This window comes from Carettochelys insculpta, chromosome 19 (assembly GCF_033958435.1).
Source record: "Carettochelys insculpta isolate YL-2023 chromosome 19, ASM3395843v1, whole genome shotgun sequence".
Taxonomy (NCBI): domain Eukaryota; kingdom Metazoa; phylum Chordata; order Testudines; family Carettochelyidae; genus Carettochelys; species Carettochelys insculpta.
Genome location: NC_134155.1, coordinates 1,753,656 through 1,766,400, shown reverse-complemented (window position 1 = coordinate 1,766,400; position 12,745 = coordinate 1,753,656). Strand labels below are relative to the sequence as shown.

The 12,745-nt window shown below is 63.6% G+C and overlaps 1 protein-coding gene across 1 annotated transcript; it reads left to right on the top strand.

Annotated features, from left to right (window-relative positions):
• Positions 1 to 2,983: 2,983 nt before the first annotated feature.
• ALDOC (aldolase, fructose-bisphosphate C) lies at positions 2,984 to 11,070 on the top strand. Its single transcript, XM_075013929.1, has 9 exons — positions 2,984 to 3,117; positions 5,715 to 5,852; positions 6,452 to 6,663; positions 6,946 to 7,000; positions 7,214 to 7,374; positions 8,352 to 8,435; positions 8,953 to 9,127; positions 9,691 to 9,890; positions 10,297 to 11,070. The coding sequence occupies exons 2-9, from the start codon at positions 5,741 to 5,743 to the stop codon at positions 10,390 to 10,392; spliced, it is 1,095 nt and encodes a 364-aa protein (XP_074870030.1). The 5' UTR covers positions 2,984 to 3,117; positions 5,715 to 5,740; the 3' UTR covers positions 10,393 to 11,070.
• Positions 11,071 to 12,745: the final 1,675 nt, after the last annotated feature.

Sequence of the window (12,745 nt, the reverse complement as noted above, 5' to 3'; positions counted from 1 at the left end):
AAGCTGAGTGGGCTTTCTCCTGGGCCCTCCACAGCCTCGCAGTGGCGTGCAATTGCTGGAGCCAAGCCAGAGTGAGGTGATATGGAAGTGCTGCCTGAGCCTGGGGGACACCCGAGCTATCTGGTGGTGTCATGCCTGTTTGGCCACAGCGCTGAGCCTCATCTCACTGCTCGAGGGCCAGCAAAAGGCCTCCCAGGGCATTCGGGAAATGCCAGGGCCTGTGCTCATGGTCTGTCCCCAGCAGCCCTGCTCTCAGCAGGGGAGCACGCAGGCTGGGCCTTCCCTGAGCACAGGCCTCCACCAAAGATCACGGTTTGAAAACCTGTCTCGCTCAGACTGTCTCCTTTCCCGTGTATCAGTGGCAGGGCCCCCTTGCCTTGAGCACTCGAGGGAAGCCCTGAGTTGGAGTCTGTCATGCTGCTCTGTGACATGGCCTTGTGCTGGCTTCCAGGGCCAGGCTCTGCTCTGGGTACCTGGCTAGTAGCTGCATGGGGCTGTCGATTGCCTGCCAGGACAGCCCTTGCCTGTGACCGCACACACCCAGGGTTCTCTGCTCGGTGTCCCCCTCTAGTTCCCTCCTGTGGAGCCTGTAGCCTGCTCCCCCGTCCCTGTGTTTCATTAGTTATCCCCTGCAATCAATGGAGTCTGAGGGGGGGGAAAGGGCCTTAGGAGTAGGTGGGCCACTGCCAGCAGCACTCGAATAGAATAGCTTGAGCAATGTTTTCAACAGCCTCCCTCCCCGCTGCTCCCAGCACTTGGCCTTGCCCTTGGGCATGGAACGGCTGCCTCCACCTGGAACAGTAGCTGAGGTGGTGGGTGACTCACTTCCCCAGGCCCGTTGCCCAAAGGGGGGGGGGGGGGGCAAAGCAGGCAATTGCTCCAGGCCTGGCAATTCAAAAGGGCCCTGCTCCAGCCACCATTGCTATGGCAGCAGTAGCCCAGGGCCCTTTAAATTGCTGCCAGAGTACTGTGAAGGCTGCAGGGGTAGCTCTGGAGGATGCTGAGAGCAGCCTGCTCCTGACGCCCTCTCCCTGTGTCTTCTGGAAATGCAGAGCCCTGTCCCTTCCCACCTTGCCTGGGGCCCAGCAAAGCTGTCTTTCCAGTACACTCCCCTGTGCTGTCCCTAGTGTAGTTAGCTGGGGGGGAGAGGTCTCAAACTGCAGCATCTCAACAGCTGGGATCCCTTCTACCCTAGCCATGCTGCTGGGTGTTGGTCAGGCCTGGCTGGGCAGAGACTGGAAACTCATCTCCCTCTCATGTGCAGCCCTTCTGCTGCCTGGGGGAAGACAGCAGGGAGGGGGGATTCCTCTTCCTGTGAAGGGCTGTGGGTTCATTCACCTCCATGCCACCTCTGCCTCCATCTCCAAATCCTGCTCTTCTCTCTGCCGGATGCCACCACCGGCCCCAGGAGACCCCTTCTGCCCCCCGGCGATGGCAGGGGGAGAGACCTGTGCTCGGTTCTGAGCCTGGGAGCTCTGGCAGGAGCTCTAGAGGAGGGAGAGCCCCGATAGAGCATGTGGGAGATGCCCCACTGGCTCCTGCAGCAGGGACAGTGAATCGAGGTGGTGGAGCAGTGCTGGACTGTGTGCTAGGCAGGGCCTATGGAGCCATTCAGTGCTGCCCCATGGGAGACTGAATAGAGCTGATTTGCAGCTGGCTCCTGGGAGGAAAGGCAGCTTCAGGGGGACCTGGCAGCAGCAGAGTGCGATTGCCTCACCTCCGCTGGGGGGGTGGGCAGGGTCCATGCAAGTACCAGGGCCTGCCTGCAAGCTCCAGTGCCTCAGGCCCCTCAGGGGTGGCCTATGGGGGGACCTGGCAGCCAGGCTCATGCTCCCTCCCTGCTTCTCACCTACTGGCTCATGTGCTGGAGCCCACAAGCGCTCTCCAGCCAAGCCCTGGCTCTCCCTGAGCCCTGTCCCCCACCCCTTGCACTGGTGGCAGGGCAGGAAAGGCCAGGGCTGGATGTGGGGGGACAGGGCCCTGTGTGTAGCTCTGCCTGCTGCCCAGCTCTGGGCAATGGGTTCTCTGCCATCCCTGGGTGGAGGCCTCACCCCACAGCTGTCTCCAGGAGGAGCAGGAGCTGCCCCTGGGGCCCTCCCTGAGAACCATTCCGTTGCCCCCAGCTTGGGACTTGGCCCATTGCCCCCTGCTGCCCCCTGGAACTGCCCTATGGGTCCTGGCTACTCCCCCCCCAGTTAGCGCCCCATGGCCCCTGCTGCCCCCCAGGGATCTGCCCCACAGTTCCCTGCCCCCTGGAACTGCCCTATGGGTCCTGGCTACCCCTCCCCAGTAAGCGCCACATGGCACCTGCTGCCCCCCAGGGATCTGCCCCACAGTTCCCTGCCCCCTGGAACTGCCCTATGGGTCCTGGCTACTCCCCCCCCCAGTTAGCACCTCATGGCCCCTGCTGCCCCCCAGGGATCTGCCCCACAGTTCCCTGCCCCCTGGAACTGCCCTATGGGTCCTGGCTACCCCTCCCCAGTAAGCGCCCCATGGCCCCTGCTGTCCCCCCAGGGATCTGCCCCACTGTCCTTGCCCCCTGGAACTGCCCTGTGGGTCCTGGCTACTCCCCCCCGCAGTTAGCGCCCCATGGCCCCTGCTGTCCCCCCAGGGATCTGCCCCACAGTTCCCTGCCCCCTGGAACTGCCCTATGGGTCCTGGCTACCCCTCCCCAGTAAGCGCCCCATGGCCCCTGCTGTCCCCCCAGGGATCTGCCCCACTGTCCTTGCCCCCTGGAACTGCCCTGTGGGTCCTGGCTACTCCCCCCCGCAGTTAGCGCCCCATGGCCCCTGCTGTCCCCCCAGGGATCTGCCCCACTGTCCTTGCCCCCTGGAACTGCCCTATGGGTCCTGGCTACTCCCCCCCCCGCAGTTAGCGCCCCATGGCCCCTGCTGTCCCCCCAGGGATCTGCCCCACTGTCCTTGCCCTGCTCCTCCCCTGCGGGCGGGCAGGCGGGGCTGAGTCAGCGGCTCCGCCCGCCGGAGTCACGTAGCTCTGCGGCACCGGCTTCAGCCTCATTACCGGCGCCCGAGCCGCGCAGCCCGCAGAGCCGCCGCGCAGCACCGGAGAGCCCCGCCGAGCCGAGCCCAGCGCAGCCCAGCCCCGCGCCGCCTGCCGGTAAGGGCCCCGGGCACCGCTGTGGGGCGGCTCTAGGGCCCGGCTCGGGGTGCCGGGCTGAAGGGCGCCGCAAGGGCACAGCCCCCGGCTCCGGCCGATGCTGGCGGGGGGAGCGGTGTCTCTTGGGCAGGACGGCGGAGATGCGGGAGGGGGGGCTGGGGGAGATACTGGGGGGAAGAGGGGCTGTACGGGGGGGCTGGTGCGGGAGGAAGAGTTGTATGGGGGGGCTGGGGGAGGAGGGGCTGTACGGGGCGTTGGTGTGGGAGGAGGGGCTGTACGGGGGGCTGGTGGGGGGTGGTGTGGGAGGAGGGGCTGTACGGGGGGCTGGGGGAGATGCTGGGGGAGGAGGGGCTGTACGGGGGGCTGGTGGGGGGGCTGGTGCGGGAGGAGGGGCTGTACAGGGGGCTGGGGGAGATGCTGGGGGAGGAGGGGCTGTACGGGGGGCTGGTGGGGGGGCTGGTGCAGGAGGAGGGGCTGTACAGGGGGCTGGGGGAGATGCTGGGGGAGGAGGGGCTGGCGGGGGGGTGGTGCAGGAGAAAGATGGTGGTGCAGGGGGAAGTGGGGGGGTCTCTACCCAGAGGGCACCTGCTGTCACTGGCTGAGTGCACTGAGATGCCCAGACAGCACCAGGGTCAGTGGTGATCCCCAAGCACCTGAGTCCCATGTTGGCATGTGCTGTCTTCAGGGCAGAGCCTGGCCCCTGCTAGGCAGCCTCAGGGGACTGGCTGGGGACCTGGACTCGTGTCCCTCCCTGGAGACATTCACCTGGCTCTAGTCGCAGAGGGGTGGGGGAAGCACGGCCCCATCTGGCTGCAGTGGAGTCTCCCCAGCGTGAGCCTTGGGCCAAGGTCATTCCCCACTGCAGCTGCGTCCACCCAGAGCGACACAGGGCGGAGCCCAGCGGCCAAATCTGGCAGGGTCTTGGCTTCGTGGTGGGCCTGGGTGCTCCCACGGACTGCCGGGTGCTACGGCGGAGCAGACCGGCTCATGGCGCCTTAACTGGCACGTGTGACGCAGCGCAGGCTTGTCCTGCCCAGCCTCTCCCCGGGGCTTCCTGGGGCCAGCAAAGGGGCTGTGTGGGGGCAGCATTTCTGTGGGCTGCATGGGAAAGTGGGTACATGCACTGGGGCCCTCTGCAACCCTGTGGCTGACCCTGGCTCTGCCTCAGTCTGGCTCTGCGTAGGAGCCCCCAGCTGTTCCTGGTGGTTTCCCTCCATAAGAGGGGGCTGATGTGCTGCCCCCGACCTGGAGCGCAGGAGCTGGTGTGAGCTGATAGCCTCTCCTGTGCAGCCGTGGGCAGTCCCCCATACCTGGTGTGATCAGGACTTCTCCAGTCGGTGCCAAGAGGCTGCCCCCTCCCTCCTTGTAGCTCATCTCCCCTGCCTGGCAGAGGCTGGCTGTGCTGGAAGAGCCCGCCTCTAATCCTGGCTCTAGGCTTGCACAGCAGAGAAAGCAGCAGAGCCGTGAGATGACGGGTGGGCGGGGGGATAGGCAGGCGGGCAGGGGGAGGCTGGCCCCGAGACACGAGGCTGGGCCCGTGCCTGAGCAGCGGCAGCTCAGCATGTTGGGATGGACAAGCTTGCTTATGTAACGGCTCAATACGGGTTAGGACAATCAGGTGGCTGGGTCTGGTCCTTTGGCACAGGGGCAGTTCAGAGGAGCCTCTGGCCAGACGGCTGCTGATGGAGACAGGGGTTGGCGCGTTGATGGCTGTACCACAGCCATGGAGGTGGGGGCCTGGGGGGGAATTTGCCTTTTTCGCACCCAAAGGATGTCAGGCTGTGGGTGTTGGTGGGTGTGGGGAGCCTGGGTGAGCTGAGCTCCCTGCCTGGGGAGGCAGGGCACCGGGGCGTCACTTCAGATGTGGTCCCCCTGGCTTGAAGTGGCTTCCCCCAAGTACAGGGTGTGGCTCATTGCAGAGGCCGCTGGGTGCAGCGAGTAACCTTGGGGTTTGGGAGCAGGGACACTGGGCGGTGGCCTTCTGCCATGGTTGGAGATGGACGGGGCAGGTGCTTCTCCCACCCCCAGGCCCACTCTGAGCTCGGAGAGGCCCCTAGCCATAACAAAGCCATTATTTTTTCACAAATCGCATCTCTCCTTTGTCTCCGTGTGCAGCTTGGTGCTGGGCGAGTGAGTCACACTTGGGTCCCATGGGGATGTCATAGAAACAAGTCGTGACATTCACCAGCAGCCAAAAAATTAACAAAGGTCTCAATTTGAGGCCCCGTTTGAGCTTGAGGCTAAGGCCAAAGGGCCCTTCTGGCCCCTCGGGTTGGCCCTGGGCCCCCCCGCCAACTCCTTACACACTCCCTGCAGGGGGTAGGGGAGGCTGGGACTGGCACATCCTGTCCCCCCACCCCCCGGAAGAGTGGGACAGGAGTCATGAGCTGACGCAGCACCCCTTGGTGAGCAAGTGGGTGAGTTACCCCAGGGGAGCTGCTGCTGGGGGGCCGGTCAGCAGGGAAGGCATTTGCATGCCCAGCAGTGCTGGTGGTGGGCTGGGGGTGGGGGTAGCCAGGTCCCTGCCTTAATAGCAGAGGTGAGGACTTGTGTCTGTCCCTGCTCCCTGGAGCCTAACTCTCCCCATCCTCCACCAGTTCACGGACACCCGCTCTCCGGCGCGATGACGCACCAGTGTCCTGCGCTCTCAGCGGAGCAGAAGAAGGAGCTGTCTGATATCGCTCTACGAATCGTGGCCCCGGGCAAGGGGATCCTGGCAGCAGATGAGTCCGTGGGTTGGTCTGATTAACTGGCTCTTGGGGAGAGCAGCGCTTTTAGGCTCCCTGCAATCCCAGTACTGCTCTCAGCTCCTGCTGGGAAAGTGCCTGGCACATCCACGATGGGGACGCTGAGGTTCTACAAATGGCACTGAGCAGGCGGGTTCAGGCTGCGGTCCAAGGCTCAAGCCCCGCCAGCTGGCTCAGGAGCTGGCTGGAATGAAAAGGGGCGCTGCTCTGGAGACCTCCCTCCACACAGCTCTGACTTCAGCCTCTGGCCCCAGTCACATCCATGCTCTCAGAGTGCAAGGGTCACACCAAGGGGGTCCTTGACTGGTGGCCCAGGGGCCATTGTGGGGCTCGTTATCACCCCCCCTCCAGGTGGAGGCTTTCCCTTCGGAATCAGAACAGCCTTTGCACCTTCCACTCCCTGGTGGCTCTTCTCAGAGCTACAGCCTGAAAGCTGCTCCCCCGAAATGCCACTCACTGTGCTGGCATTGGCAGCAGGGTGTGGCCGGCTCAGGGGCAAACCTTATGTTGCTCTGGGCTCCCTGGGCTCCTCTTTCCCCAGGGAAACGCTCACCGTGCGTCAGCCGTGCTCCCCTCTGTCCCCGCAGGAAGCATGGCCAAGCGCCTGAACCAGATCGGGGTGGAGAACACGGAGGAGAACCGCCGGCTGTACCGCCAGATCCTCTTCAGCGCTGACAACCGGGTGAGGAAGTGCATCGGCGGCGTCATCTTCTTCCACGAGACCCTGTACCAGAAGGCGGATGATGGGACCCCCTTCATCAGGCTGATCAAGGACAAGGGCATCGTGGTGGGCATCAAGGTGCGTGGCTGTGCTTGTTGGGGTGCAGGGCATCCAGGCCCCCGGTGGACAGTGTGGTGCTGCAGCAGGCCCTGTGCCCTTAGCCGCACTCAGCGGGGAGGCGTGCCAGCTGCTCCCGCAGGCTCTGCTCCGGTTGCCGTGGCTTCGCTCTGCTCAGCCGGGGCCCCTGTCTGTTCCCATGCCCTGAGCTCCTGGGTTTCCAGCCGCTTCCTGGGCGGAGCTGCTGGGGACCCTCTGCCGTCTCCAGCTGGCCTCATCTGTGCCCTGTTGCTCCCCTGGCAGGTGGACAAGGGCGTTGTGCCTCTGGCTGGGACGGATGGAGAAACCACCACTCAAGGTACGAGATGGCTGCTTGGAGCCTGGTGGGGTCTGGGAGCCGAGATCTGTAACGCTGAGCAAACCCTCTGCACCTCCCGGGGGGGTGGAGCTGGGGCTGCTGCCATGTGCTCTCAGCAGTTGGGCGTTCTCTCCTGCCCCGAGGACGGCTGGCACTGGAGGGTGTCAGGGATTGGCGCAGAGCCCGGCTGAGGGTAGCTGTGTGTTGGGTCAGGGCTCGACGGGCTGTCAGAGCGCTGCGCTCAGTACAAGAAGGATGGTGCCGACTTCGCCAAGTGGCGCTGTGTGCTGAAGATCAGTGAGAACACCCCCTCAGCCCTGGCCATCATGGAGAATGCCAATGTTCTGGCCCGCTACGCCAGCATCTGCCAGCAGGTGAGAGGGCGGCTGGGGAGCCTGGGGTCACTGTGACTGTGCTGATAGCGGGTGCTGTGCCCTGCTGCCCCACATATCTGTCCTTGGTGCCCTGTGGGGCAGGCTCACAATGCTGACCCCTCCCAGTATGCAGTACCAGGGCCCTGCATTGTTTCCCCGTGTTCCACCGTGAACAGCCCCAGGTGCGCAGGGGCCACCTGCACGGAGCCAGGAGGCCCCTGGCTGGCAGGGCCAGGCGGCTACATCCTCCATCTGTGGCTCTCCCCTTTCCAGAGGAGTTTCCCCCTTTCATGTGTCTGATGGGTTCTGTGTACCCCAAGGGTCACCTCGCTTTTAAACTTAGCAAATCAGACCCACCCATGTGGAGGCGGCCCAGCCTGCCTGGCATTACCTCGACACTGGCATGCTTCCTGCGGGTGCTGCAGCCTTACAGCGCGGATCCCTCGGGAGCAGCTCGCATTGCTGCATTTCAGTGGGCAGCACGCAGAGCCGTGCAAACAGCCCTGGGAACTGGAGGGCGTCCCAGCTTGGCGAGGGCTTTGTACAGCGCTCGATTTAGAACGAGGCCAGTCTCGGGAAGACTCCAGTGCCCCCAGGGTATGTGGACACTGGTTGAGAACCACAGCCCATGGGTGTCCCTGTCACCAGCTGGGGATGGGGAGGGCATCTTTGTCAGGGATCCCAGGGCTCCCACTGCATTCTGTGCTCCATGGTGTTGCTGAACCCAGCTCTAGGCCCCCCTCTGTGAGCAGGGAGTGTGGGTGCTACGGGCTGATAGCTGCTGCCCTGCGGGGTGATCCTGCTCTGCCGTCACCCCAGCAGAGCACCCCTGGGAGGGGAGGCCTGTCTGGTGTGTTCTCTGCCCTGCGGGGTGATCCTGCTCTGCCGTCACCTCAGCAGAGCACCCCTGGGAGGGGAGGCCTGTCTGGTGTGTTCTCTGCCCTGCGGGGTGCTACCGCAACACTTCCCCACTGCAGAATGGCATCGTGCCCATTGTGGAACCGGAGATCTTGCCCGACGGAGACCATGACCTGAAGCGCTGCCAGTACGTGACGGAGAAGGTGAGCCCTCCCCGCACAGTGCTGTGAGGTGGTGCACAGGGAGGTGGGGGGATGATGCTTCAGTAGAGCTGCCTGGAGAAATGTACCGGTCCCAGGTAGGTCGCGAGGCGCTCGGAGGGGCTGCGCTCTTCACTGCCACCCTGAGGGGCAGAAGGCACCATCTGAAGCTGGCCCCACAGCTCTCCAGGCCCTGCCTGGCAGCGGGCACATAGGGCATTCCCCCCTCCCCCCACAGCTTCCTGGGCTCTGAGCAGGGCTCGGGGACAGCCTGGTCTGCTAGGGACACCTGGGGGCTCTTTGGGGCATGTTCCTTGCAAGCTGCGTGCTGGGCAGCCGCCCAGGTGAGATTCCGGTGCTGCCCAGCTGAGCAGCCGAGTGCTGGCAGTGGGTGGTTCTCCTGGCTGTGCCCAGCCGCACACGCCTCGAGGCACAGAACACAATGGATTCAGCCCGTGGATGGGAAGAATTAGAGGTGCCCCGGTGTACGGCAGACGCAGGAGCTCAGCTCTCGTTCCAGGTGCTGGCAGCTGTGTACAAGGCCCTGAATGACCATCACATCTACCTGGAGGGCACGCTACTGAAACCCAACATGGTGACCCCAGGGCATGCCTGCCCAACCAAGTACAGCGCCGAGGAGATCGCCATGGCCACGGTGACGGCGCTGCGCCGCACTGTGCCTCCTGCGGTCCCAGGTAGCCCAGGCACGGAGCAGCTGCCCTTGCGCCCGTCTCCCCGCTGGAGGAAGGAGGCTGGCCGTGCTGGGCTGGGCTAGTCCGGAGGGAGAGCTGAGCTCCGTCCTGGCTGCTGCTGGGACAGCCGCGCTCAGGCTGGCGCCCCTCGGGTGAGAAGGGAGGGGGCTGCTGGCAGGGCAGGCTGTGTGCAGCTGCCTGCAGCCCAGGAGCACAACTGCATCGTGTCACGCTGTGCGGAAGTGCCTGCGGGGGAGGAGAGGAGGCCTCCTCTAGCTAGGCCCCTGGAGCCGCTGGCTCGGTTGCCCAAGGGATCTGTGGGCCCAGCCCTGGCGCTGTAGCTGGGTGGATTTGATCTGCAAGCTCAGGCCAGGCCTGGCGGAGCTGAGCTTTCTCCCAGCTGGGCCAGGCAGAGCCTGCTCTCCCAGCCTGCTGCCGCCCGCTCTTGCAGCAGATGTCTGGGACCCTGTAGGAGCCGGGTGTGGGGGGTGCTGGGCGTCCTCATCCGGCAATGAGCGCAGGGTGGGTGCTGACCCTCTTCCTCGATGGCCTGGCCCTGTTTGCAGGCGTCACGTTCCTCTCTGGGGGACAGAGCGAGGAGGAGGCTTCCATTAACCTGAACGCCATCAACAACTGCCCTCTGGCCCGGCCCTGGGCGCTGACCTTCTCCTACGGACGTGCCCTGCAGGCCTCGGCACTCAGCGCCTGGCGCGGCCAGAAGGAGAATGAGAGCTCTGCCACGGAGGAGTTTGTGAAGCGTGCCGAGGTACCGAGCTGGGGTTGGGTGTGCTGCAAAGGCTCCTTTCTCTTGGCCCTGCAAACACCCAGGCAGCCCGAGGTGCTGAGCAGGGCATGGAGAGAGCCTGAGTGCGTCGCAGTGTGAGAGCAGCTTGGCCGCTTCCTCGAATTGTCCATTCGTGCCCCCGCGTCCAGCCAGGGTGGGATGAGCCCCGTGCCTGGTGGCAGGGCTGGTGAGGGGACTCTGGGACTGCTGGGCTCCAGCCCATGTCTGGCGGCAGGCGTGGTGAAGGGAGCAGTGGGGACGGGAATGGCGCTGCTCATCCTGCATGAGCACGGCTGGATCCCAGCCAGGCTTCGGACGTGACCTAGGGGGTGGCAGTGCCGTGGCTGGGTGCCCTGCAGTGACTAACTGCTGTCTCCCTGTGTCTCAGGCGAACAGTCTGGCCGCCCTTGGCAAGTATGAGGGCAGTGGAGATGACTCTGGCGCAGCCGGGCAGTCCCTCTACGTGGCTAACCACGCCTACTGAGCCCTGGCTCGGCCCCAGGTGGGCCTGCCGGCTCCCGCCCACCGACCAACCAGTCCCCCACTCTGCTACGTTCCATATTCGCCACCGGCCACCCCAGCTTCCGCCTGCTGCTGTCGCCAGGAGCCACCTCCGGAGCGGGTAGAGAAGGGGAGGGGGCCCCACCTGGACGCACAGCCCTGTCTCATGTTTCCTTTCAACTGCTGCTGACTTTGCGTCTGTGAACGAGGAGGAGAAGATGCCCTGGAAGAGGCCTCCTCTGCAGCCCGTCCCTGTCCCTGTATTCTCCAGTTCTCCTTTCCAGCTGGTGTTGGGAGGTGGGAAGGCAGCGGGGCAGGGCGGGGCGGTCCGATGCCCGGCTCTCTGGCAGGGGGCTTGTGTGCAGTCTTGCTGGTGCTCCAGTGCCCATTCTCCACCTGCCCCGTGAGGTTTCAGCACTCCGGCTGTGGGGGACCCCACGCTGCGTTAGATTGCACTCTGGTGTGAAGCTGTAGCTTTGCTGTTCTGATTGTGGGCTCCCTGTTCCTGTAGTGCCAGGCTGCTGCTGACACTGCTCTGGGGCAGGTGGAGGTGGGTGTGAGCAGCTGCTGGCAGGGGGCCAGGTCCTTCCGTGTGTCGTGTTCCCCATACGCACCTGATGTACCAACTAGTCTAATAAATAAATCCTAGAGAACGGGACAAGCGACTGCTGCTTCTGCACAGGAGTGGGAACGGGGGCCTCCTGATCTCTCCGGGGGGGGAGGGGCGGACAGCTAGCCTAACAAGGCCAGGCTGAGTTGGGGTGAGGGAGATAAAGTAGCTGCTTCCAGCCGCATGCTTTGGAGCGCAAACCCACATGGTTACCGCTTCCATACCCAGCCCTTCCTCTCTCAAAGTGCCGCAGGTCCAGGTCTCTGCTGGCCCTGACCAGCTTCCTTCCCAAACCTGCTGACTTCTCCAGACTTTTTTCCTTGTCTACTGAAGAGCTGCCATGCTCCACCCCAGACCTGGCCACACTTTAGTAGTGGTTGGCGGAGGAGCTGGGTCCACCTCTTGCTGTGTGCTCAGTTCAGAACTCTGCCATCCCTGTGCAAGGAAGGAGTTGATTTGGCTGTTGCCATGCAGTGGGGTAGAGCATGGCTGACTCCAGCACCATAACAAGCAGTCCTGTGCCACCTCAGAGACTAATGAATTCATTAGGCCCTGAGCTTCCCTGGGTAAGATGTGGGTTTTACCCATGAATGCGCAGGACCTAATTGTGTTAGTCTTTCAGGTGCCCCGGGACTGCTTGTTGTTTCTGACGCTCTAGGCTAACACAGTCCCCTCCCAAGCCATCCAGCCCTCTAGTAAAACAAAATGTGGGTGCTCAGCTTTTTCTAATGCAGCTGAGAGTTGTGAGCTGCGCTGGGGGCATGTGCCCCATTCCAATGGCTGCTGTTGCCTGGACTCCAGGCACACTCCATGGTAACACTGTACACTTTGCATTACAAGTAGTAGAGCAGTGATGGGGTCTGGTCTCTCCTGCTCCTGTGGGGTTCTGCTGGTGTATTCCTCGGTCATCTACTTCCCTGGCTTGACCTGGCTGCTCCTTAAGGGATGAATGTTCCCAATCTTTGTCACGGGTAAAGTGCCCTTCTGCCACCCAGGGAATTAGTGTGAACTTACCCTTAATGCAGGGCTCCTGTCACTTTCCTGCAGGACCAATAGCTGTGTTATACAGCTAGGGAAAATGGGGACGGAAAAGTCATTGGCCTCCTGCCTGGAAGGTCTGAGTGGTTGTCAGTGGGAACAGTGGGGGGAGGGGCAGCCCCAACTGGGCATGTGTCCCAGTCCTGTGCTCTGCCTGGGTCTCCTGGACACACAATCACCTGCCAGGAAAGCAATCACTGAAGTACTGGGGCTGGATTCTGATGTTAATTAGCAGGAGCGTGTCAAGGGGATGGGTACAGTACCTAGTCCCCAGAGTGCGGGGTGGTGCTGGCTGGGGGTTGGAGAGGTTCGGGGGTTGGGCCTGGATGCTGGTTTGGGCTGGGTGCATTGCACCCAGGTGCAGTGTTGGATGTGGCGGTAGGACTGCAGGACCTAGGACAGGAGAGCGTGTTGTGTTTGCAGTGCCCTGCACAAAGGGGTCAGAGCACAGTCCCTGGGGGCAGGGGCCCCACTGGGGGGGCATGTAAACTGCCCAGTGCAAAGGGGACGATGCAATGCTGGGGACCAGGAGGTCAATGGAGGTCTGCAGTGCTGGGTGCAGGAGCCCGGACCAGGTCCATGGTGGGGGATTGCAGTGATGGGTGAAGGTCCGTGGGGGGAGGGGGTTGCAGTGCTGGGTACAGCACCAGGTACCAGGTCCATGGGGAGGGGTTTGCAGTACTGGGTG